Source organism: Rhinopithecus roxellana, chromosome 10, assembly GCF_007565055.1.
Source record: "Rhinopithecus roxellana isolate Shanxi Qingling chromosome 10, ASM756505v1, whole genome shotgun sequence".
Lineage (NCBI taxonomy): Eukaryota > Metazoa > Chordata > Mammalia > Primates > Cercopithecidae > Rhinopithecus > Rhinopithecus roxellana.
The window spans coordinates 126,605,300-126,633,185 of record NC_044558.1 but is presented as its reverse complement, the minus strand read 5'-3'; the positions used below and the strand labels follow the sequence as shown (position 1 = coordinate 126,633,185).

Sequence of the window (27,886 nt, the reverse complement as noted above, 5' to 3'; positions counted from 1 at the left end):
ACCTTTTACTGTGTTTCCACTATAACACATTCTTAGAAGGAATCTTATAATTCAGTATTACCCATTACTACTACACTCATTTGAAGAGCCCTTTCTTTTTTTTGAGACAGAGTTTCACTCTTGTCACCCAGGCTGGAGTGCAATGGCACGATCTCGGCTCACCACAACCTCTGCCTCCCAGGTTCAAGCAATTCTCTTGCTTCAGCCTCCTGAGTAGCTGGGATTACAGGCCTACACCATCACACCTGGCTAATTTTGTATTTTCAGTAGAGACGGAGTTTCTCCGTGTTGGTCAGGCTGGTCTCGAACTCCCGACCTCAGGTGATCTGCCTGCCTCAGCCTCCCAAAGTGCTGGGATTACAGGCGTGAGTCACCATGCCCGGCCTGAAGGGCCCTTTCTTATTACTGTTATTATCTGTAGTAAAGTATTACGAAAATCAGAATGTATACATGTGTTGCAAGTGTATATATGGGAGGGGGGAATGCATGGGAAGGTGCAGAATTTTAATTTAATATTCAAACACAGGCAAAAATACTATTAATCGTATCAAATTTATTTCTCCTACTCCCAAGTAACTGCTAGAGTTGGTTTTTGTTTGTTTGTTTGTTTAAAATCACTGCAATAAACTGCCTTCAACTTGGGGTGTTGTGGTTTCCACAAATATACTGGCCACGAATGATTTGTTTCATCTGTAGCATAAATAATATATAATTCACTTTTGTTATACAAACTCTGAAGCTTTAGTTTGTATTAGAATAGCCTATTTATAGCATATTTATAGTCTATTATATGTATTCCACCAACTGAATCCAAATACAGAATTTCAATAGAATCTCAAAAACTGTAAAGTCCACCAAAGAGAAAACCTCAAAAGAAATACAGCAAAATGGCAGCCAGAAGGTGGTTCCTTCTGATCATCTAAGAATAGCTTAGATCTTAAAACAAGCTGAAGTTTATCTCTATTTAAAATCCATGGCTTTATGACTTGAAATCTATGTTTTGAAAGTAATCAAGAACTCCTTCTGGGGACAGGATGGGGATAGGAACGAACAGAAGCTCTCAACCAGTATGAAGTAGTTTTAGTCTCTCCACTAACCAATATATATATGTCATACTTTCAGACTAGAACAGTAATACAGCCTGTGATTAAATATGGAATTATCAACCGACAGAAACTAGACTGATTCACATACTACCAGGGGTGCCTTATGGAAGGCTGAGGGAACCACGAAAACCTCCAGCCATCCAATGACAAGTAGAAGAGGGAAATATCAAGTGGTGTGTCACTTTCCCCAGCAGCATTTAGCTTCCCTGGATAGGGAGTTTGATCCAGGGTTGGGGGTTTCTGGGGGGTGGGTGTAGCAAAATGTAAAGGCATATGAGAAAACAGATCTGTAGAGTCGAGAAGATCAAAGAAACATGTACTAGACATGAACTGGGGAGGTTTACCATCTCGCAATTCTCTTAACTCATTGCATGACTCATATCAGAGTCCCAACAAACTATGCCTATGCTATTAGGTTGAAGCATGAGAAATTGATGTTTTTGTGGGGTCAAAAACAGTCCAAAACTAGCAAATTAATATGATTCAATTTACTAAATATGGCGCTATCCTCCTATACATGAAGCAAATCAGATGATCTCTCTTGGGAATTGGAATGTGACTGAAGAAATGGTCAGAGCTGTCTTGTAACAGCAGCACTCTAGAGAGTACAGAAGCTCTCACTGCTCAAGGCCACAGATCTCTGCCCTACCCTAAAATTTAGCTGAGCAGCAATTCCTTAAAGACTGCAAACTCTCCAAGAATCCTTCCAATAACTGATTTAATAAATGGCTTACTTTGATGAAGTTAGGGCTTAGTTTCTTTGTGACCAAAGGAACTTTAACAAATACACACTGTAAGCCTGGGAGGACAGAAGGGGGTTCCATGGGATCCTTGGGTACCAGTTCAGCACCCAAGTTTTGTTTTTCTTTCTGTTGTCACCAAACCTGAGCATGGCTGCTGATGAAGCAAAGCATAGCAAGCAAGCAAAAGACGTTTGCTCCTTTTTCTTTCATAGTCCTTACAATTGCTACACATACACAGACTTGCTCAATGCATGTTACAGAAACTGGAGGAGAGATTTCTGTTAATAAAATGTCTAGCCAGGATTAAGGACTTTGGTTATTTTCAATAGTTTAAAAGTCACACATGTTAAATAAATTAAAATGATATACAACACATCAGAAAAACACAATCCTTGAAGTTGTCATGATCTCAATTTCCATTAAAATAATCTGTTTTAGCTTTAGCCAGCATCACTCACACTGGCAGGTATACTCTTCTCAGTGTGAGACTGCACAAAGAGTACATGAAATTAGCAGCCAAACAGACCCTCATGCAAATTAGATTCTCTGCTTCAAATGACCCAGTAACTGTTACTTTCTACCTTATTGTACTGTAATCACTAATTTTAAGGATTAAAACAGTTCTGAATCATTTCACGTATGTTCATACAATTCTCTCTGTGTGTATCTATATGTATGTGTGTGTGTACATATGTGTGTGTGGGTGGGTGTATATATGTATTTTAAAAACTAATGCTACTGGGACAACTAACCATTTAGCAAAAAATAAAGTTGGATTCTATATGCGAAATTATTTCCAGAGGGGCTAGAAATCTAAATATAAAAAATAAAAACAGTGAGAAGGAAAATAGCTATTCTATAATCTAAGGGTAAATCCAAATATGACACTGAAGGCAGAAACCAAAAAACGAAGAGTTAAAAGATCTGACTATGTCAAAACAAAAACTTTTATGGCAATAAAGAACTGACAGCCAAAATACAAATGAAATGCCTTATTTAAAATCAAATTTTAAAATGACTAACATGCCAAACAAAAATGAATACTGAAGATTTATCTGGAGACCAATTTGGAAAATGTATCAAAACCTTAAAAATGGGCAAATCTTTTGACTCATCAATTGTTCTTCTAATAATTTACCCTAAAAAAAGCAGTTTTCTTATCAAGGTGTTCACTGCAGCACCGTTAGTAACAAAAATCCAAACAAACAAGCCACCAGCACGAGCGCATTCAATTATACTCCATCTCATCCGTTCGATGAAATAATCTGCTGCCATTAAAAACAGTAATGAGATTTATATTCACTGATGTGAAAAGACAGTCACAATGCACTAACATGTGTGAGAAAGAAACAGATAACAAAACAGCAAAAATAATGGGCATGCCAAAGACTACTGCCTACCAAAGTATGTTCTTCCTGAGCACACAGGTAGACTATATTTCCAACCCCAACCCCTCCCCTCACATAGTCACATAGTACGATGTGGTCATGTGATTATGTTCTTTGCAATACAATATGAGCAGAAAGTGTGGCCCTGGAGTTACATTTTGAAGATTGCTAATGGAGATAATGTCCCAAGTTCCTGAAAGACTGCACAGAATAGAAACAGCTCTCCAATCTAGGCCCAGCCTGGAATATCTATCCTGGACTGCTACATGAGTGAAAAATAAACTTCTGTTGTGTTTCTGCCATTACATATTGGGCTTATATTCAGTAACTTGGCCTACCCTAACTAATATAATATAGTAGGATACCAGCAGTTTTACTTTTTTTGTTTTCTTGAGATGGAGTCTCGCTCTGTCACCAGGCTAGAGTGCAGGGGTGCGATCTCGGCTCACTGCAACCTCCGCCTCCTGGGTTTAATCAATTCTCCTGCCTCAGCCTCGCAAGTAGCTGGGACTACAGGCACGTGTCAGGAAGCAGTTTTACTTTTTAAAGAAATCTGTAAGTGTATAAAAATATCGTAAAAGATGTGAAGATATACGCATCAAAACCTGTTGATAATACTTACCCATACTGTTAAATGCAGTTGTAGATTGTTTATTTCTCACTGTTAAAAAGTATTTCATTGTGTGAATATACTACAATTTATCTACTACTTACAGGAATTTGGGTAGTTTCCAATTGTTTTCCTATTATTAATATAACTACCATGAACAGTCTTGTACATGTCTTTTGGTAAATAAAAATATGTATTTCTGTTAGGTACTTACTTGAGAGAGGAATTACTGAGTCATAGGATATATATATACACATGTTCAGTTTTAGGAGATACTACCAAACAGTATCTCAAAGTGCTAGTACCATTTTCCACTTCTACTAGCAATGTATGAGAACTCTAGCTGCTCTACATCCTTGTTAACAGTTCGTATTTTCTGTCTTCTTTATTGTAGCCATTCTGGTGGGTAAGCACCACACGCTCTTAATTACTCTCATAACATACAATATTTTCTTATGTAAAATTAAAGGAAGTTTAGCCAATTACAGTGTAACTCTAAAATGGAATATTATGATTTCAAGGTTACATATAAAATGTGATCTTGGTTATGCAAAGTAATGTCTAGAAAATGGGCTAACACTCTGTAAAGTAAGTCAGTTGTAGACATTTGCAACTCGACCTTCTGTAACTGAAGTAAATTATTCTCTTGATATCTGTAATTCACCTAGAAATACAGCCTGGGCTCAGGAGTCTTGGGCTAGAATCCTGCCTCTGTGACTTATTGTGCAGTGCTGACCTTGGGTTCTATCTAAACTCTCTAACCATTTTCGACCTTTCACCACTTATAGGAATGGTTACAGGCTTTTATAGTAGAAGTAAACTGTCTGAGTTCAACCTGTGCTTTGCAATTTCTTTCTTTCTTTCTTTTTTGGAGATAGGATCTCGCTCTGTCACCCAGGCTGTAGTGCAGTGGTGCGATATCTGATCACTGCAACTTCTACCTCCCGGGTGGGTTCAAACGATTCTCATGGCTCACGCTCCCGAGTAGCTGGGATTACACGTGTGTGCCACCATGCCTGGCTAACTTTTTTGTATTTTTAGTAAAGATGGAGTTTCGTCATGTTAGCCAGGCTGGTCTCCAACTCCTTGCCTCAAGTGATCCACCCACCTTGGCCTCCCAAAGTGCTGGGAGTACAGGCATGAGCCACCATGCCTGGCCACTCTGCAATTTCATAAATCTCTCTAGGTTTCATCCTCATCTTAAGTAGAGGAAATATAAGTTCCAACAGATCATAAGACTGTATGAGAAATCAATGAATGTATATATGTAGAGTACCCAGGATGGTGTCTGACATAAGTGTGCATCTGCTACTATGACTACAATGACCACTTCTGCTGTTGCTGCTGCTACCACCACCACCACCATATCTAACAGAAGAGAAAGCCCCAAAATAATCAGAAACCAAGATGGCACATGTAACCTCAATTCACCTAAGCTTATTCTTGAAGAATGACAGTTGATCATCTGAGACCGGGGGCAAGACAGCTAGGGGTCTCAGGTAACTTTTACCTTCACTTACTTCCAAGTAGATTTCATGGTTCTTTGCAAGGCAAATGGAAAGATGAGCTTCCACCATGCAAAACCCAAATACAAAGCACAAAGATGGTGAAATCTGAGCACCAATTTCTAACTGAAAATTGATTTAAATGATATTTGTAAGAACGACCTAACTGACTTTCCTATATCCACTCTTCTCACAGGGTGAGCTTTCCAAAACAGAAGTATGATCCTGGCAACTTTCTGCTCTTATGATAAACATGAAAGAAAATCTTTAACATGGTCATCTTCATGGTCCTGCTGGGTATGACCCCGTACCACTTGCCTCAACCTGCCCAGACTTCTCAGTCCTATGCACTGCAGACACACATTTGAGTTCCTCAAGCCTACCATGCTTCCTCCCTCCAGAGGATTTTTGGCAAACTATTATATGCTTGGAATGACCAATCTTTCCTTTTTTGCCTACATAATTCCTGTTTATCTTCTGGATCTCAATGTAGTCAACTTCCTGCAGACATCTTATGACACTGCATTCTTCTCCTTCACCAAGCTTATCATAGTTGTAATTTTACGTTTATTTATATGACAGCTGTTTAATGACTACCTGTCCCACTAAAGTGAAGACTCCATAAGTACAACGACCATGTCTATGTTCACTCACAACAAGAAAGCCCAGGAAAGAACACACCACCTAGTGCAAAGTAGAGGCCAAATAATCATCTTTGGGTAGAGTGAACAAAATTAATGAAATAAATGAGATGAAAAAAATGCGGATAACACAGGTCAAACCAATAGGGAAGAGATAGGATTTCAAAACCTGAAAGCTGTCAGCCTAAGAATCACGCACACACAAAATTATCCCAGCTCTGTCCACAACCATGCTTCCGAAGCAAAAAAAAAAAAAAAAAAAAAAAAAAAAAATTAAGCCTCAGAAGACTTGCAGAGTGCTGTTAGCAAGTATGATGCCAACATTACAATCAAGGCTTCTTTCTGCATAGGTTCCTAAATCAAATAAGCAATTGCATCTGATGTCACTTTTATATATCATAGAAGTAGGCTATGTTCAGTATCCCTTTTGAAACTGACATTCTTTTTAGCTCTCTGGCTCTATTCTTCTTAGCTCCCAGAACAATCTGAGATCAGATTACTGCTCCAAAGTTACTCTGGAGATTGCTTTCATCACTTATCTATACAAAGTATGGATTGCAAAAAGGCAAACAATCCTTAACAGACACAACAGGTAAATAATGAGGTGGGAAAGGTGGGGCATGGGTGTGTGAAGAGTATTAGTTTGCTAATGAAGTGTTAAGTCTACAGGGAGTAGTTATCATCTGTCTCGATGAATATATGCTTAGTAACTTCTTTATTTTTTTATGTTTTTGGTAGCAGAAAGATAATACTTAGTAGTTTTAAAACCAATGGCTAATTTGGAAAATTTGATAACTTAATTTAAACAAATAAAAGGTGGACTGTACATTAACAGGAGTCACAAAGATTGACGAATCAAAGGTCAGATGATTCACATAGGAAAAAATAAATTCATGCTGCCATGGTCAGTACTACTTTCAAAGAGAAGGGGGGAAAAGAGAAATATATAGGGTCTTTAAAGTTCAGTTTATCATTATCTACATTATTATAGTTACAAACATGGAAAGTTGATGCTTAACTAGTAAATTGCAGAGAGTAGACAAATCATGATCTGGAACTTAGAGCTAGCAGCCACTGATCTTTGCATAGGTGCCAGGGAGAAAAGTTCCTGGATCACAGCCACTAGTCAGGTAAGGTATGAAAGGACAGATTTGGGATGTGGCAGATCACAGGCGTGATAATCAATAACGTGTGAAAGATGAGTACGGGCACACAGAACCTATAGGAAAAGACAGCCACAGACACTCAAATAAAAAGAGGCAAAAGCAGAGATAATGAGGTAACACTGTTACCTTTTGCCATATTGTTAGGTAACATTAGATGCAAGATATTTAGAACCACGACACACTTAAATAACTACAATATGTTTCGATGAGGTCAATATTACATGGAATAAGTCAGATAAAATTCAGTCAAGTGTAAGTTTAAGCTGAACTTTCTTCAACCCTGCTCTAATTTAAGACTTTTTTCCCCCTTTTATATAAAGAACTGTTACTATTTTAGAAGCCCACACACAGTTTATTGAAAAAAAGAACATTATGAGAGGCAGCATAATGTAGCTGAAGAACAGGGATTGGGAGCCAGATCCCAACTCTACCACTTACTGCTGGTCTGACCTTGGGCAGTGACTGCCTTCTTTTTGCCTCAGTTGCCATCTATAAAATGAAATGAAGTACAATAAAATCATTTTTTAAATCTACCTTGTCACAAAATGACAAGGAGGAAAACAAGGTTCAAGAACTTGCTGAATGTCCTTTTGTTTTAAGTTTCTAAGAACCTACTGACAACATTAAGTGAGGATGTACTGTACCTTCCCTTTTGTGAACCTTCTTCAAAACTGCTCACCGTATAACTACGATGAAACTGTACCCCCAAAGGGGTCTGGCCATTTGAATAGTATGACCAAAATAGAGAGGTTTTAGAGCATAAATGACAGTACAAACTACTAAGTGTAGGAAGTTCCCCCAAGTGAATCCTACAGAGAAACTTCCCAGTCTTGGTTGAAGCACAGGTTGAACAGGTATTACAGGTTTCCAGTTTAACTCTTTTCTGTACTTCAGACCTCACCTCTGAATGTCCAAGAGCCTATCACTGCCTACCTCTGAATGTCCAAGAACCCATCACTGCCAATTTAAAACTGATTAAATAAACACTCTTTAAAAACCTGTAAAATGATGTCTAGGATGCTATAACATAAAAAGTTTCTATCCAGAAATAAGATTCTTTTGATCCAAAATATAATTCATAAATTAAACAAAACAAAACAAAACTAGAGTACACAGAAAAGAGGTGAGGTACTCATATCCTCGGTTTCTAAATAAAACAACAAATGTTTACTGAGCATCAGGCATGTATCAGGTGCAACGATGCATGTGTGTAAGCTTGACATAAATAGTGCTGTGATCATGAGATAGATAGTGTGTGTTTCTTACATAGACTACTAAACTAGAAAATCAAACATCATGTAGCACTTCTTTGAAGACCTGCAATATATCCACTGGTGGGATCGCCATCTCCACCCCATCAAGAAAAGAAATTTTCAGCAGCTCCAAAACTCTTAACTCTTGAGTTCTTCTACATAATTTGAGTGGGTGAGTGTCCCAAAGACTGTAGTCTTCATGAAGGACAGAGCAGGGTATTTTTGCTATTGCTGTTTTATTTTGGGGAGGTTGGTTGGTTTGGTGAACTTTGTTGAGGTTAGTTGGTTGGTTGCTTTTGAGGAGAAAAAAACAGAGGGGAAATGGAGGAGCTGAGGCAGGGCAAAAGGGCAGGGAGAAAGACTGTGTTTACTTTGGAATATCTTCAACTGATAAGTCTGTGACATCTGCAGGTAGAAATGGAAAAAAGGGGCCGGGCGCCAGGCTCACCCTGTAATCCCAGCACTTTGGGAGGCTGAGGCAGGCGGATCCCAAGGTCAAGAGATTGAGACCATCCTGGCCAACATGGTGAAACCCTGTCTCTACTAAAAAAATTACAAAAATTAGCTGGGCGTGGTGGTGTGCACCTGTAGTCCCAGCTACTAGGGAGGCTGAGGCAGAAGAATTGCTTGAATTTGGAAGATGGAGGTTGCAGTGAGCCGAGATTGCGCCACTGCACTCCAGCCTGACAATAGAGCGACACTCCATCTCAAAAAAATGAAGTGGAAAAAAGGGTTTGAAGGTGGGGAAAGAAGACAGCCAGAGATAAAACTTTAGGAGGTATCAACTGTGGCTGTGGATGATATATATTGAGAGAACAAGGCCACTCAGGGAGAACAGATATTGAGAATGAGCACACCTCAGGGATATAAACAAGCAAGGCCACCAGCATTTAAGGTAGAAGATGAGCCAAGGAACAAGAATGAGTTGTCCTCAGAGAAGCATAGAGAGATTCCACCGAGAGCAGTGCTGAGTCAGGTAAAGAAGGGGATTTTCAAGGGTGGGCAATGGTGCCAAGAAAGAAAGATTAACATAATAGCCACATTCAAAAGATGTCAATGAATCTGGCTATTAAAAAAAATAATCTGGAAAGGCCAGGAGCAGTGGCTCACGCCTGTAATCCCGGCACTTTGGGAAGCTGAGGCGAGTGGATCACTTGAGGTCAGGAGTTTGAGACCAGTTTGGCCAATGTGGTGAAACTCCGTCTCTACAAAAAATATAAAAATTAGCCAGGCGTGGTGACACACGCCTATAATCCCAGCTACTCGGGAGGCTGACGCAGGAGAATCGCTTGAACCCGGGAGGCGGAGGTTGCAGTGAGCAGAGTTCGCACCACTGCACTCCACTCTGGGCAACAGAGAGAGACTCCATCTCAAAATAAATAAACTAATTAAAATATGGAGAGCAAGAAGTGGGGAAAATATCAAGAATGAGGGCAAGTTAAAAGAAGCCTTTTCAGAAAGGGGGTGGCTTAAGCAAGTTTTCGTATTTGAAGAAATAAAGTGAAAAGAGTGTTACCCAAGTAACATCCTAAAGTGCCTTAGTCAGGGGGTGGAAATCAATAGCAAAAGGGGAAGAATTTCTCGAGAGAGAAGAATAATGGTTACTCCTTCAAACAAAGAATGGAAGTAAAAATGGAAGAAAATTCTGAGTTTGGTTGGTAGAAGGAAAAATGTGGTGAAAGAACATTCTTGTCAGCCAACTTTTCTCTATTGAGAGAGAAGGATGTGGTTGTATAATTTCTACAGAGGTGGTTGGGGGTTAGGGGCCATTCAAAGAGCCATTGAGTGTTTACTGAGGACTCAGGTGAAATCTGGAAATTAGAAACTTATAATGGCCCCAAATGAGTTATTTTATTTTTCCCAAGAGAACAGGAAAAGAGGAGATAGATAGGAAGCCCATACTGAAACACTAGTAATAAAATCACAAACAAGAAGTTAAACATAGTTTTCCAGGACACTGAAGTTTATCAGTGATGGACAGCAGGGATAACATTTGAAGGTACATAACCTTCATCTCAGACAAAACAGACTCTCAAGGCCTCCACAGTATGGCAGAAAAGATCAAATGAAAGTGAATTCAAATTCTGGATCCTGGTTAACTAGTCATGATGTTGAACTGGCTACACTTTTATGTGTCTTAAGTTTCTCATCTGCTTAAAAGGGGGAAGGGAGAATTTACGATACCTATCTTTGTCAAATTATTTTAAGGATTAAAGGAGACAATATATAAAAAGAGCCAGCAATGTTTCTTTCTTTTTTTTTTTTTTGAGGCGGAGTCTGTCGCCCAGACTGAAGTGCAGTGGCGCGATCTCGGCTCACTGCAAGCTCCGCCTCCCGGGTTCACGCCATTCTCCTGCCTCAGCCTCCTCGCCCGGCTAGTTTTTCATATTTTTTAGTAGAGACGGGGTTTCACCGTTTTAGCCAGGATGGTTTCGATCTCCTGACCTCGTGATCCGCCCGTCTCGGCCTCCCAAAGTGCTGGGATTACAGGCTTGAGCCACCGCGCCCGGCCCTAGCCAGCAATGTTTCTTGATACTTAAAAGGCACTAAAAAAAATTAGTTTTTTTTCTCTGCATAAAATGAAGACACTAGATGAGTCTAGAGTCCTAGCCTACTGTAAAATTCTGTCTTAGATTTAGTTGTGTTAGCCACACCTCACACACTTTAAATATTGTGAGTTACTTTCTACCACCACCATCACTGCCCATAATGATACCACTTTACTTTCATGGTCTCATTAGTCCTGACAACGCTCTTAGGTAGGCAGGGCACTTAGCTGCCACAGTCTATGAGGAAACCGAGAGGCAGGGAGATTGAATGACTTGTTTGATACCAATTTAATGTTCATTAGGTTATCTTTGTTCAGTAAAGTTGCTGAAGTTCATTAAAAAGAAAGATGGCCTGTCCTGGTAGCAGACAACAGGCTCTCTGTCCTTTTTTTTTTTTTTTTAAAGCTAACTTACTTCCAATTTCATTTATATCTTATTTTCATTGTGCTTTAATTTGGCAACCATTTCACATGTCTTTTTTAAAGGGTATCAAGTAAATGCTACCCATAAAATAGAGAATATCTAAAATTAGATAATGTATGTAAAATTAGCCAGATCAGTACCTAGCATAAAAAACACCCAATAAATATTTGTCGATGTGCAAAACAGCTTGATTGAACCCTAAAAGTTCTTAATAATTTAATACATATGACAATCTTTGCCTGCCTCCTATGTTTACATGTATATTTCATTGGGGGAAGGCACATTTATTTCAGTGTTATCTCTACTATCCACTGAAATAAATAATTTTTAGATGAAGACAGACCCTAACATATGCAAACCTAGTATTCCATAGAATCCAGAGGAATCAAAGGGGTCTAGAGATGAATTCAGAAAACACACTAAGTTGGGCAGAAAATAAATTTTCCTTTATCTTGACTATTCTCTAACTAAAATTTAGCATTTCCTTCCATTATGGATGCATGCAACAAGCCACACTTGTATTAGCGGTACTTCCGATTCGTCACCAATAGAATTTAGATATTTCATATCAAATTACATTTACTGCAGATGCCCGCTTTAAAAAGAAACATCTAATTTGAATATAATCAAGATTATACTTCTTTCCCCTGAAGGAAAGAACATTCTCAGTTCTGTTTTGAAGTTGGCATCCATATACTTAATCTTGGTTAATTTCCCAGAACACGTATGTTATAGTAAATCTTCTTTCAACACCAAAAAGTTTTTGCTCCTAGAAATGGTTTTTCTGGTATCTTCTCAATCTATCAGTATCTCAATCTCTGCTAATCCTAGAGAGCAAGAACGGCCAACACACTTTAGAAAGTGAAAGTCCTATTTTTAATCTATAGACATTTGGTTTTTACTTTGAACAAAATTTTATCATTAAATCAGTTTAGCCAGGCGCGGTGGCTCAAGCCTGTAATCCCAGCACTTTGGGAGGCCGAGACGGGTGGATCACGAGGTCAGGAGATCGAGACCATCCTGGCTAACACGGTGAAACCCCGTCTCTACTAAAAAATACAAAAAACTAGCCGGGCGAGGTGACGGGCGCCTGTAGTCCCAGCTACTCGGGAGGCTGAGGCAGGAGAATGGCGTGAACCCGGGAGGTGGAGCTTGCAGTGAGCTGAGATCCGGCCACTGCACCCCAGCCTGGGCGACAGAGCGAGACTCCGTCTCAAAAAAAAAAAAAAAAATCAGTTTAAAACGGTGGTTCGCACCCTTGGTTGGCTGCACACTGGGATCACCTGAGAAGCTGTAAATTATGATGGAATTCTGCGGGGATGCCCACAAAAATGAGGGGGGTGGAGACACGGAGATAGAGTGGGAGAGGGATGTTGATTGTGCGGTTTAATAAGCAGCTAACTGGTAAATCTGTTAGTTCTTAATACATAAAGGGTTTTCTTATAAATTAGGTATTAATATTTTTGGAGAATGTATTTTGTCCAATTCAGATGGAAGTTTTATGACATTCACGAAAGTGTTTTTCCAGCGAAGAACCAATGATTAATTCAAATAAGCGGGCGGGGGGAGGGGTGCGGGGAGGGAGAACAAGCACTTGGGAGCACAAGTGAGGGCAATTGGCACATTTCATTTTCTCTTCCTTTAAAATAATGGAAGTAAAGAGCAGGAAAAAAAACAAAAATACATAAAGTTTTCCTACTCCCTTTCTTCAGAGAATTGTCCTAATCCCTTTATTCGGAGAATGATCTGAATATTTCTAACTTAAAATATTAATATAGCTCTACTAAAAAGGGACATGAACTTCTAAAAACTCAAAACTGATTTACAAAACAAAACAGTGTTGGACATTTCAACAAAAGACTAAAAGACTAGTGTTTCTATAATAAATCCTTTGATTTAAATGAAAACAAAACCTTACTCTTTTGTTTTATAAATGTAAGCTTTTCCTATTACTGTTATTATTGATTCTATTTCCATATTTATCCATAAAATCCTTGAGTAACAAAAATTCTTAGGACAATATTGAGATTGTAAGCCTCTACACCCTTACAAATTAAAATTTAATATTAAAATGTCAAAAATCTAAAACTCACACATTGACACAGCACTGTTTATTATTACATAAAAAAGTTTCGGCCGGGCGCGGTGGCTCAAGCCTGTAATCCCAGCACTTTGGGAGGCCGAGACGGGCGGATCACGAGGTCAGGAGATCAAGACCATCCTGGCTAACATGGTGAAACCCCGTCTCTACTAAAAATACAAAAAACTAGCCGGGTGACCTGGCGGGCGCCTGTAGTCCCAGCTACTCGGGAGGCTGAGGCAGGAGAATGGCGTGAACCCGGGAGGCGGAGCTTGCAGTGAGCTGAGATCCGGCCACTGCACTCCAGCCTGGGCGACAGAGCGAGACTCTGTCTCAAAAAAAAAAAAAAGTTTCATCAGTACTTGACCAAAGAAGGCTGCAAAGGCAGGGGAATTACCATTGAAATATACAGTTTTTCTAATAATCACTAAAAAGATGTACATCAATACTTAATAGGAAATACTCAAGATACATTAAGTGAATCAAGTTATGAATGTGTGTACTATAATCCCAATTCTCTTATTATATAAATGTATAGGAAGGAAACTGAAAGAATACATGTCGGTAGTTACATATACAGTGGCAGAGTACAGGTATTAATATTTTTTGGTGTGATATTCTATACTTCCCAATAGAAGCATATATTTCTTTATATTCAGAAAAAACATATATTTTTTCATGGAGTATATTGTTATTATGTCCCATTTGGTTGCAATATAACAACTTAAGGTTAAAAAGTTTTTGGTTTAAAAAGAATGAAAGGAGTAATTTATGACCCAAGGTATAATTTCATACTATAAGACAGATGATGATGATGATGAAGAAAATGATAGGAATGGGATGAGATGACTGTCAGTGTTCAATAACATGAACTTTATCTTAAAAATAAGAACACTAGAATTCTATGAATACATGTCATAATAAATAATTTTAAGAGAAATAAAAGAAAAAACTAAAACACAAAGTTATTTACTTAATACATACTATAGATTTAACGGTGTAAAAATAAGTCCATGGATGACAGATAAATAATAAGATGCTAACTAAAATGAGAGCTATATGGGGGTCCAATCAACAAATAAATCACAGAAGCCAACTATGCTCTACCACAAGATCGTCTTAATTCCACCATCCGCAAATTGTCATATGAAGGACCCACACCAGCCTACTATAACCAACAGCTTACTATTGCCAATTATACGTATGACCACGCATTCCTGTATATACATAAAAAATGAATTCACTGATGCATTCCTAAAGGCCTTGCCTATCTTTAAGAAGGGCTTCAAATACTTTGAGTATTTATTTCAGTTGTTCAAATTAAAGTTTTTACTTACCTATACCTGACATTCTTTGAACTGAAACCTGCAGACCTATGCTAATTTGTATAGCATAAATAGCTTTAAGAGAATTTAAACATTTAATCAGTCTAGAAAAGACATTTTAAAGTTTAAAATGTATGTTGTTCATCACTGAAAGTAATATTATTTTGGAACTAAGTGAACTGTACACAATTTTAAATGAAACGTTTAGTGACAGAATAAACAGAATAACAGAATAGCAGAGGTTAAAATTATTAGTCTATAGATGTGTAAGAAAATGCTACAGCAGTCATCTACTGAGAAAAGCAGACTACTGAATGGTATCTATATTATGGGTAAACTATATGAAAATGATGGTGAGATTGTGGGTAACTATTTTTAAAAATATTTAAGATTATGAATACATCATTGTTTCAATTGAAAAGGGCAATAAAAATTAAAGATAAGGCAACTTTTCTAAGCCTAAATGCCCAATTTACTTCTTTTGGGATCCAGATTTTAAGTAAAGGAATAAAGAATAAAATGGAATGCACAGCTGTTTGCTTCTAGGAATACAAACGGGAGGAAACAAACAGAGGGAGGCTAATGTCTTTGAGACTGGGCTAACTACTTCATTCCCAGCTGTGTTTTAATCTGTCTTACCAAACAATAACAAACTCTTTTTTTATGACAGAGGCAGAGAATTTCCATTTGTCCCCAGCAAAAGTTCAAAGCACATTAGAAAATATTTGAAATGTTAGATTCAGTAATGTGTCTGGTCTTATGTTCCAAGCTGCATAACATTAGTTGAATTATTCAGGAGTTAAACAATTTTAATTTTAATTCAGAGATGATGACAGAGATGTCTGATCACTTACACGTTAAAATGTATATATACAAAATATGTATACTTAAAGTATACATATACAAAGAATGAACAAGTTAAAATCACACCCAATTTACTACAGTAAGAAAATTAAGTCACTAATAAAGCAAGCTGGTATATCCTGAGGTCAGCTTATGCCACTGGATCGTAACTACAAACAGATCTGTTCTCTACCCTTCAAAAACTACACAAGATTTCTACTATAGCCACAGAAATCAGGAAGGCAGGGATACAGTCAGATGGCGGTGAGGCAATACTAAACCAGGTGAAATGTCTTTTATAGCAAATTTTAGCTACTAGTTCTTTTTTGTTCTTTTAAATGGAAAACCATAGTCAGTGGAAGTGTGACTATGGAACCTGAAGGAAAAAAAAAAAAAAAATCAAGAAGAGGACATCCAAGAAGTGTACTGAAAGCAGACATTCTTCAAGCTACCAATTTTCAATGCTACCAGCATAATACAGCCACCTTTACACACGACACTTGATTGTAGGACATACACTAAGTTTAAATCTAAGTTTATAAATAAATTTTTAAAACTTGATTATAAACTTGAACCAAGTTTATGGCAATAGCCGTATTCGTTGACATGAGTAGAGGTTTTTTAAAAAGCTGCCATAACAGATACCACATATGTTACATAAAATGATGACTAATTATTTCAGAGTTAGGCATCACTTAAATCTTCCATGGCCTCTTTTACTATCTGGTGAATTTTTAATAATCTGATGACCTATTGTTTATGTTATACATAAAGCACAATTGCTAAAAAACCTTTTTGGGTAGGATGCCAACCTACCTGATTCAAGCTTGAATCCCAGCTCTGCCAGCCCTGTAAGGTTTAGGGTCCTCATTTGTAAGATTAAATGGTTGCACAGTGACAGGTACATAAATGCTCAATAACTGACGGGTAGGTTGGTATGGTGTATGCAATAAATGACATATGCATATAAAAGACCCAGCAGAGTGCCTGGAACATAGTTAAGTGTTCCATAAACGGAAGATAATACACAAAACAAGTGGACAATAATTTAAAATCAGTAAAAATAGTTTCTAATTTAAATAACTTTTCTCAAAATCTAAAAAAAAAAAAAACCAAAACATTTATTAGCTTGCGGTATGTTATCTCTACCATCTACCACCACACCTAGAAAATACTAGATATTAGATGAATTTTGCTGCATTACTAAATAATGACTATCAACAAAATCAATCATGAAGTTCTAAGAATTTGTAGACTGCTTATTTCCTCTTCATATTCCCAGTGCCTGGCAGATTATCTGACATAGAGTATTCATTTAATTTCATCTTTTCCCACTAAACCAAAAAGGAAATTTATTTGAATTTTTAAAACTTTTTCTTTGTAATTTTAAACTCAGCATGAGGGTTTTGTATTTACACTGTAATATACACAAGGGTAAGGGCCAGCTCTGTGTGTGTGTGTGTGTGTGTGTGTATGTATATACAAATATATACATACACAGAGACCAATTCTCACTCTGTCACCCAGGCTAAGTGCAGCGGCTCAATCTCAGGTCACTGCAACCTCTGGCTCCTGGGTTCAAGTGATTCTCCTGCCCTGGGCTCCCGAGTAGCTAGGATTACAGGAGTGCCACCACACCCAGCTATCTTTTTTTGGGGGGGGGGGCGGATTTTTTTGTTAGTAGAGATGAGTTTTCACCATGTTGGCCAGGTTGGTCTCTAACTCCTGATCTCAAGTGATCCACCAGCCTTGGCCTCCCAAAATGCTGAGATTACAGGCATGAGCCACCGTGCCGGACCTGTACAGTTTTTAAAACTACATTCCCAATATATAGTCAATGCCTAACCTAAATGTATGCATTTTTTCATGTTCTGTAAAAGGGGGAAATTCTTATGATGTCAACATCATAATCTCTTATCAGAGTTCATACCAAATACATGCACGATGAGGCTATACAATGAAAAATTACTGCTGGGGAGCTCTGTTTTAAGAAACAGTCTTAGATGTGACAAGTAGAAGCAGCAGCAGAATAAGGTGATCACAGTAAAGGGACTAACATCAATGTTATTTTGGATCCTGGAAACATTTACTCTAGGTGGCATACTGAACCTGTGCCTGCTTTCGTACTAAAAATAAAACATGAAAAAAAAAATCAGTGTCTCATATGTATATAATTTCACCAATAATACAAGGGTTTCACCTGAGAAATACTCCATAAAATCAGTTTCCTAAAGTAAAAAGCCAACTTTTCACATTGCTCTATAAAAACCTCTTTAATTATTTCTTCTTGTGCCTCACAGAAGAAGAAATGACTGGCTTGGTCATTCCCTAAGGAGGAAAAAAAAAAAAAAAAACAAATCAAGGAAGTGCTCCTAACCTTTTGACCACCCCCAACAATTCAAGAACATACTCCAGGGAGGCCTCTGCAATAAGAACTTTGCGCAATAACTGATATAGGAAAGCTCAAAAAGCAAGATTATAAAATGGAAACTACTTTTTAACACAAATAATTCTCTCAAAAAGCAAACAAAAATAACATGTAGCAATTATAAAAATTACCTTCTCTGAACTTCTGGGTTTGCCTGTTTAATCTATTACAGAAAAAGGGGCTACTCAATGTATACTTTTCAGGAATGTCCCTGAAGAAAAAGATCTTCAACCATAGATGAGTTATTTTCAGATTTAGTGATATGAGTTATTTCTAGGGGGTATATACAGGACAGTAAGGTTTTATCATATTCAAGTTCCACAGAATCCTGAAATGGTCATTCTTCTTCCCCATGTGTTTGATTTATTATGAGGATTATGAGAAAAAAATATATCTATAATAAGAACGTTGTCACCTAAATGAAGGCCCTTGTAATCTTAGTGCAAAGTAGTAACAAATTCAAGATAAAGACTAATAATATTTTATGTCCAAGACTATGGTTTACACCTTTAAAACTGTTATCTTCAATTGCAGAGGAAAACAGATTCCATTTGATTCAAAACAGCTCACATTTAAAGCCCTAATACTGATGATTCCTAGGCTTGTATAAAAATTCACAGTTCCTCAAACTGCACTAGAAATGGCTGAGTAAAGACTAAGCAAAATGCACACATACAAAAAAGGAACATGAAGAAAAAACCAAGGTTTAGGGACTTAATAGAAAAATCTAGCTTTCTTCCATTCCCAGCAGGCTCCTTCTTACTAAATAAATGGACTTGAGTTCATGATTCGGAAGCATATAATAGAAGTGCTTTTATGTAACCTCATGGTCAAAACAGGTTTAGGATTGTCTGAATTTACTTCTTGCCAGGTAAAGCAGTTGATATTATAAAAACATATGTATTTTACATAGAGCTTGTGAGGTCTTCCCAGTGATAACGAGCTTCCTGATGAAGACTAAGAATTCCTATATACATCTTTCGAATAATCTGCTTCAAAACAGGCAACTGAAGGAAATTGTGAGTGGCGCTCTTCTCCACACGCACAACTCCTATGGTATTCCTTCCTACATTTCTGACTCCCTTATAGCTTCTCACCCTTTTCTCATTTTCTTTCTGATGCCTGAGCCCCACCAGTGTAAACCCAGAGGTTTGACCTAATACTGACACATACAGAAAGGTTTTTCTCAATCTTATCTTGCTTTAACTTAACATCAGTAGACATTGCTGGGGCATAAGAAATCCTTCAGGGCAAGGCCTGTCATTTCTCTGTACTCACAAGACTCACAGACTGTAATTCAGAAGGCACTCGGTATTGTCTGATGCCTTCATAAAAGATAATATTTTATTTTAATTCACAAGAAGGCCAATATAAATATCAGTTACTACTAGATTCCAGTTTTTAAATCTAAAAGACACACCAAACATTCTGCTTCCATCAATGAATACAAACAAGTAAACAGAAAAAGGGAAAGGCACTTAATTAGCATATTTAACCATTCTCACAAATAAGAGATAAGTCACCTTTATTCCAATTACTTCTTTCAAAATTATGAAAGCCTTTTATTGGGCATTTTCCCGAATAAGTTCTCACTCAATTTGTGGTACATACGGAAATCTATTCCAGTTTCTTGTAAGTCAAAGATTGAGAGGAAAACTGATTATCCATTGCTAAGTATTTTGGTTGTATACAATTTTAAAACTATATAAGTTATCTTTTAAATAACCAACAAGAAAACAAGGAAGAGCAGGAAGAACAAAATAAGGCATAAATAAACTTAAATATACCAATAATCGTAAGTTGACTGTAAGTTAAAAAAAAAAGTTTATAAAACTGAAAAAGATTCATTATATGCTATTTTAAAAAGACACATCCAAATATATGGAAAAACAGATTTTTTTAAAAGAGTAAAAAAATTAGAGCAGGTAATGTTAAATAAAAGAAAGTTTATATATCAAAATCAGACAAAACAAACAGATAAGGTCCCAAGTATTACTGGAGGTAGAGGTCCCCTCACAATAAAAATGTTGGCTTCATTCTGATGGCATATTCTACACTTAACAGAATATAACAATTCTATACTTAAATGCATCTGATAATATAAATTCAGAATAAAAGGACAGAGCTACACAGAAAAAGCAAGAAGTCACTGCAACATTTGAAAACTAAACTATCCCTTTCTCAGTGATTGATTCTAATCTCATACAAACTCTTCCAGAGCACAAAAAAGTAGAACACCTTCCCACTCATTTTCTGGGGCTGGACCAACCTTGCTATCAAAGCCAGACAATGACAGTCCAAGAGAAGAAAATTACAGGGCAATTTCACTTTATTATCATAAATATCGAAGTCTTAAACGAAGTATCAACAAACCCAATAGAACGATGTACAGATGATTTTAGGGGGGGTGAAACTATTCTGTATGATACTACGATGGTGGATACATGCCATTTACATTTGTCAAAACCCAATGAACACACAACACCAAGAGTGAATCCTAACATAAACTATGAACTTTGGGTGATAATAATGTGACAATGTAGGTACAATTGTAACAAATGTATCCCTGTGGGGCAAGATGTCCACGGTGGGGGAAGGGGGAAGGGTGTGTGTGTGCGTGCGCCTAACAGAGAACTTTATGCATTTTCTACTAAATTTTGCCATGAACCTAAAAGTGCTCTAAAAAATACAAACTTTATTAACTTGGAAAAAAGAGTACTTCATGACCAAGTTGGGTTTATCCCAACAATGTAAGGTTTACCATTAATGGTTTAGCATTAACAAGAGTATTAATGCAATTCAGGTAATTCACTGAATAAGAAAACTAAAAGAAAAAAATCATCTCAATGAATGCAGAACAAACAGTTGATAAAATTCAATACTTAAACTCATAAAAAAAGTTCTTACCAAACTAGAAATAGAGAATTTCCTTCACCTGGAAATGATACCTTCCAAAAATCTTCATCAGATATCATTCTTAGTGTTGAAAATTAGAAGCCTTCATTTTTATGTCAGAGCTGTAGTTGCTTCTATCACTGTACTGGCAATACTAGCCAGCAATATAAAGACATGTAAGGACTGGAATGGAAAAAGATTAAAGGACTGGAAAGGAATTAAAAACAAAAAACAAACAAACAAAAACAACCTGTGATAATTTACAGAAGACTGACTCTGTTCGTCAAAAGATCTCTTGGAATGTGAAGGTAAGCTACAATGTAGGATAGTAAACTTGCCACACATATTATGGGTAAAAGATTATAATAAACAAAGAAATTCCCAAAATCAAATGCACATACTTTACAACTTCAATTACACTCCTATTTACAGATCCTAGATAAGCTCTTTGACATTAAAAAAAAATTCTGTATTTTAGGCCGAGTATCACATGCAGTGCTTATTCATCTTATTTTCCCTTATGTCTGACAAATTTTATATTCATTTGGCATTTAATTAAATTGTCATAATGAAAGAAATAAAACACACAAAGATTTTCTTTTAGTTCTTACCATCACATATAAGTAGCATACAAAAAATATCATTTGACCCCAAGTTCATACTACTGCTACCTGCATAAAACAAACTGACTTGCATTGCACGGGCAATTTATATTATATAGATTATTTTAACCTGCCTCGCTCTTTTCAAAGAAACAAATCTGACCAAAGGACTAAAGACAAGAAAGTAATTGCTATTAATTATTCTTATCTATGAGCCTAGAGTCAAAAGCCTTTCCTAAATTATTTCCAGGTGGTTCTGGGAATTTGTAAAATCTTCCACTGCTGTTCTGCTTACTTTGTTGCCTATTAGGCAACTTCGTGGTTTAAAGATTATGAAATTTTGGTCTGGTTCATCACACAGTTTGAACTTTCAAAATGACTAACAGCAAAAAAGATTAAATATTTACATTAAAATATCTACTGTTAATACCAATGTAAAAAAAAAAAAAAAAAAAACCTGTATGACCAAAAAACAGAAAATGCTAATCTGAAAATCTTGATCCTTAATTTTTTTTTTTAAGTCCAGGTTCCAGGTTTAGATCTTTGAATTTTAGACTTGACAAGAGTATTACTTAAATTTATTAAATCACTGTCCTTCAGTATTTGCATATATCATTCATGTTTTACATCTTTAAAGAGTTTACATTTGGGAAATGTCATTTCTAATTAAAAAACTAGTTAAAATATTCTGAAAAACCATAATGAAAATATGGAAGCTGCTAAATGAGTATGTATCTGCTTAGTATGTAAGCTACTAAGAGTTCACAATCTGCCTACCCAAATACCCTTTAAGGAGCACAGGCAGAACCCAGAAATTCCTGGGCTGACCACCACTCTTGGCCAAATGAGTCATGGCCTCTGTCTGTAAGTCCCAGGGTCACCTTTCTTTAGGAGTCTACTGAAACTAAATTCAGCAAGCTTCTCAATGCCCAAGTAAACTTGATCTCCAATTCTTCTCTCAACCCATCTACTGACCTGGCATTAACCCGACAGTAAGGCTTTGTTTTTTCCATCCCTGACATAGTGTCTACAGTCCACCTCTATCTTACAAATTTAACTACCTATGGAAATGGTGCTCCATAATTAGCAAACTCCTCTATAACCTCTACCTCTTTTCAAAGCATTACCTCAGTACCTTGGCTGCTAAGGACTCTCCCCTATCAGCTGTCTGACTGCATTCTCTCAAAGAACAGATATTTACTCCCTATGCCCCCAAGGTCCTTCAACTACCTGAGTCATCCATTCTCTTAATCCCAGAACCCTGTCATACCCATAACCTGGCACGTCTAAAATCACGACTTCAGTGATCACACTGCAACACCAAACCTCCAACCTTGCCGTATCCATGTTTAACTACTTCCCTGTGGGAGTTCTCTGGTCTTGGAAGAATCTCTATCCCAATTTATCAGATCGATTTTTGCTCTACTTCCCTCCTTCCCAGCCTGAAGTCTAATAGTTCAACGTTTCAACAAATCTATCATACCCTAAACTCTCCTGCTCATCTGCCTTTCACTGGATTAATCTAGAAAAATCCTTTGCAGCTTCAAGTTTTCATTTTCCCTGAGCTCCTACTGACCATGGGCCTCCATCAAGATTCCATAAATACCCAACAAGTGTCTGCAATGCACCAGTGACACAGGATTTAAACATACTGTATTTTAACAAACTGCTGACTTGTTTATTACAAAATATTTATTACAAATGTTCAATAGATATTTATTGAGCATTTCCTAAGAATAGAAAGGCACTATTCTTAACTGCGAGAATTTAGCAGTAAAGAGGGTCTGAGGAGGTCCCCACTCTTGTGAGGCTCATATCACAAGGCAGAAAAAAAAAAAAAAAAAAAATGAAAAACATGTAAGTGAACAAGAATTTGAATCAGTGATAAGTGCTACAGGGAAAACAAAACAGGGTAACATGACAGCAAGTGCTTGGTCAGTGGGTTTTGGGTGTGGGCAGAACAGGGGAGGTCATCTACTTCAAAGACTTCTCAGAAGTACACTGAGACCTAAGATACCTTCCTCCATTCCCCAAAACAAAAGCAGTCAGGTCTGTTTTGGACCGTAAACTGACACAGCCCCAGTGAAAGTATCAAACCGACTAAACAGAGCATCAAAAGAAAAAAAACATAATAACCCTATTCTACAAGAGTTAGGAATTAACAGTTTAATTAATAAAGAGGGTCATTGCACACATGTCCACATAGATTTCTATATAATCTAAGGAGTACATGTATGATCAGCAGTGTGTCCAGGATCAAGTGTAATCCCATATTTGAGACTGAAGAATCTAAACTTCAGCCGGGTTCAGTAATTTTTTTCAACATGTGCTTTACATGGACTACAAAAATGCCTCCATCTTCCACCTCTCCTTGTATCTACAACCTTGTACAATGTTAGTCTGCAATTCCTCCCATTCAAGGATGGAGTCCATTTCTCCACTTTTTGAATGTGAACTGATCTTGTGACTGTCTCTGGCCAAGAGAAAGCAGTAAAAGTGACACTGTCCCAGTTCTGAACCTAGGCCTCAAGAGACCCTTAGGAGCTTCTGCTCACTTGGGTGGATGCCTGTCTTCATCACATAGCAAGCTGGGCCTAGCAGAGGAAGCTGGAGCCTATTAGATGAAGAGTCATTCCCATCATCCTGGATGAGGCCATCCTAGACCAGCCAAGATCAGCAAAGCCTCTTACCTGACTAGCTGATCTCAGACAAGAGCAGGCCCCACAGAAACCAGAGAAAAAAACAAACTAGAGAAACTGCCCAGCCAACTCAGGAAAAGTATGCACAATAATATATAGTTACTGTTTTAAGCCACTGAGTTTTTGAATGGTTTGTTATAGAGCAATAACTGATACAGCAAGATTATAATGATTTACCTCTATTCAACTCTGATAATCTATCAATTGTCTCCATTAACGTTTTTGAGGAACTGAAACCAATAATTGTGAAATATTTCAACTTCAGGGTCATCTTCTACAATGAGGCTTAAATATCGGGCCAGAAAGGAACTGTTATATACAGTAAAGACTCACAACTCCATCAAAGGACTTTACTTCTCCTACCAATAATAATGTTTGTTTCCTTTCTAGAGCTTCTTTTAGAGAACCTGCTGAGAAAGGAATAGCAGTCAGACTTTCATAAGAATAATGGAGGGGAGGATATTGTAAAAATCCAGATGACTAGGTGTGAAAGAACCTGAGATACTTCTGTTAACAACAACAAAATAGTTGATTTCTTTTTATTTTGATCCTTCTTTTCTGATACACAATTTTTTCAGTGAACTATTTCTGAGAAATTCATCTACTTTTCCAAATTCTCAAAAGAATTTCATTTTTTTGCAGTCTTCCACCTTCTTCAAGAGTTTAAGTAATTAAGTTTCTGAAAGTAGATATCATACATGTTATCTCCTCTTCTCATTCACCTGGGTAAGCATAAAAAGTTTACTGACTTGAACCGAACCAGGCCTGTCCTGTTTGCTACTCTGTGGGGTTGTCCTGAGAATCAAATGAGAAGAAGAGAGGCTTCAGAAGGAACGTGACCCGCTAGGCCCATCACCCACACGTAATCCCAGCCTACTGAAGCTACTATTGGTCATAGGCTCTGCCTCTGTCAGCCAGCAGTATGTGCCTAAGCATGCCTGATCTCCAGCACCTTTGCAGAGCCTGAATATTAATACATTTAAAATAACTTCATGGACATGGTGGCTCACACCTACAATCCCAGCACTTTGGGAGGCCAAGGCAGGCAGATCACTTGAGGTCAGGAGTTCGAGACCAGCCTGGCCAATATACTGAAACCCTGTCTCTACTAAAGATACAAAAATCAGTCAGGCGTGGTGGTGGGTGCATGTAATCCCAGCTACTCAGGAGGCTGAGGCAGGAGAATTGCTTGAACCTGGGAGGTGGATGTTGCAGTGAGCCAAGATCGTGCCACTGCACTCCAGCCTGGGCAACAGAACGAGACTTCGTCTCAAAATAAATACATAAATAAATAAAATAAAATACTTCAAAAGCTGGGTGCAGCTGCTCATGCCTATAATCCCAACACTTTGGGAGGCCAACGCAAGAAAATGGCTTGGGCCCAGGAGTTCAAGATCAACCTGGGCAACACAGTGAGAGTCCATCTCTAAAAAAAAAAATAAATCAGCTAGGCGTGGGGGGCACACGCCTTGGTCCCCCAGCTACTCGGGAGGCTGAGGCAGAAGGATCACCTGAAGCGAGGAATTCAAAGCTAAGGTGAGCTCTGATCTCGCCACTGCACTCCAGCCTGGGCAACAGAGTGAGACCCTATCTCTAAAAATAAAATGAAACATTTCAAACCTGTTTAATTATACAGTTGCAATCCCAATTTTCTTATTCCTTCTTATTAATGATGAGGTGTTCATTTCTTTTACTTCTCTCTCCACTATTCCCCTTTACTGATAATAAGTCATTCTGCAGTTAAATTCATTCATTTCCAAAAAAAAAAAAAAAAAAAGAAACTACAAAATATGTTTTTCAAAGAGCAGCAACAACTTCAACTTCATTCAGAGTTGTCTTTTCATAGTCACTCCTGGGTATACTGTATCACATACTGCCTTTAGTATTGCCTCCTCATACTGCATTTCCACTCAGCTATGTAAGTGTCCCTAACGTTACCAACACCTTGAATTCCTCATTCCTGTAGAACATACTGAAGCTAAGTCCTGCCTTTTATCTGCAGCCCTAAACTTTCTCTTTAAGGAAAGCTCTCCTTAGTACCACGGTCTAGGCATTTCACAAAGAAACTGATTTCTAATTCCTAAGTCACAAGGCTTTCTTAAATAGAAAAAAGACATACGTATTTTTTTTTTTTTTTTTGAGGCGGAATTTCACTCTTGTTGCCCAGGCTGCAGTGCAATGGCACGATCTCGGCTCACCACAACCTCCGCCTCCCAGGTTCAAGCAATTCTCCTGCCTCAGCCTCCCTAGTAGCTGGGATTATAGGCATGTGCCACCAGGCCCAGCTAATTTTGTATTTTTAGTAGAGATGGGGTTTCTCCGTGTTGGTCAGGCTGGTCTCAAACTCCCCACCTCAGGTGATCCACCCGCCTCGGCCTCCCACAGTGCTGGGATTACAGGCGTGAGCCACTGCGCCCGGCCTAGAAATACGTATATTATTAAGTGAACGCTATACTATCAACAAACACTCACTGACTTATGTGTAACAGTTCCTACCGTCAAGAGGTGTCAAATCTATTTACACTCATTGACTTATGTATAACAGTTCCTCCCTTCAAGAGGTGTCAAATCTATTTGAGAGGAAGACTAAATGATCACATTTCTAAACCACTATGAGCAGGCCATGCATATTAAGTTGTTTTTCAGCATAAATGATATTGAGGCATATTCTCTTTGAAACCCAATGGCATGAACTTGGAAAACATATACCCATGTATTTTACCTCTTTACGTAATGTTTCACAGCTTTTCAAAGTTTGTTCATATAAATTAACTCACATCATAAGTCTATAAAATGGTCAAGACAAGAATTATCCCCTTCATTTTATGTGAGAGAAAACTGGTATATAACAGTATCAATTTTATCAAAGTAATACAGCTAACTACGCTAAGAGAGTCAAGGTCTAACCCACTGCTACTTTGCACTTTACAATTCTTAGTGCCCACAGGCTTGAGAAGATGTACTTTGTGGTCACAAAACAGAGAGCATATTCCTATTGGCAACTCTAACTGGTCGAAGGTATATTATGTTCTGAACTCCTAACTGCCTAAGTGGGTGCACACTGGGCTTTCCACTGGGTTGCAGGAGAAAATATTTAGTACCTCTATTTACATTTAGTTTTAAATAAAAATAAGAAAATACAGCTTTACTAATATGTAAGACACAGACTGACAGTAATACATGTATATAATTTCTAAACAAATACATGTATAATGTTCATACTTGAGGGTGTATACTCAAAAACTTTTTATTTGTAGGGGTGCACAACCAAAATATTTTCGAGATGTCTACTAAGCTAACTGGCCTTAGACATCAAAAATACAAAAAAATACCTAACATAAATCACTAAGAAAAATAACTCAATAGAAAAACACAGAAAATATATGAAACAGGAAATTTACAGAAGAGGTTCAAATGGGCAATAAATACTGAAAAAGATGCCACGCATGGCTGAAATCAGGAGCATGTAAATTCAAACAAGAAGACACCATTTTTGCCCATTGGACTAGCCAAAACTTAACTACAGTAATACCAAGTGCTGGCAAGGAGACAAGTAAGGATAAATAAATAAGACTTTTTGGAAGAAAGCTGCCTAACAGTAAACCAAATAGGAAAACGAGAAATTAATCT

The 27,886-nt window shown here is 37.6% G+C and overlaps 1 protein-coding gene across 6 annotated transcripts in view; it reads right to left on the bottom strand.

Moving 5' to 3' along the window:
* Nucleotides 1-27,886, bottom strand: part of PLEKHA5 (pleckstrin homology domain containing A5) — a 254,613-nt gene that overhangs the window by 209,937 nt on the left and 16,790 nt on the right. Inside the window, exon 4 of one of the 6 annotated variants that reach the window (XM_030939461.1) lies at nucleotides 17,926-17,960. The exons of the other annotated variants lie outside the window; for them this stretch is intronic. Within the exon in view, the coding sequence (XP_030795321.1) occupies nucleotides 17,954-17,960 (7 nt within the window). The 3' untranslated portion in view covers nucleotides 17,926-17,953. Of the gene's footprint in view, nucleotides 1-17,925; nucleotides 17,961-27,886 lie in introns of those variants that run through there. 6 annotated transcript variants of the gene reach the window in all.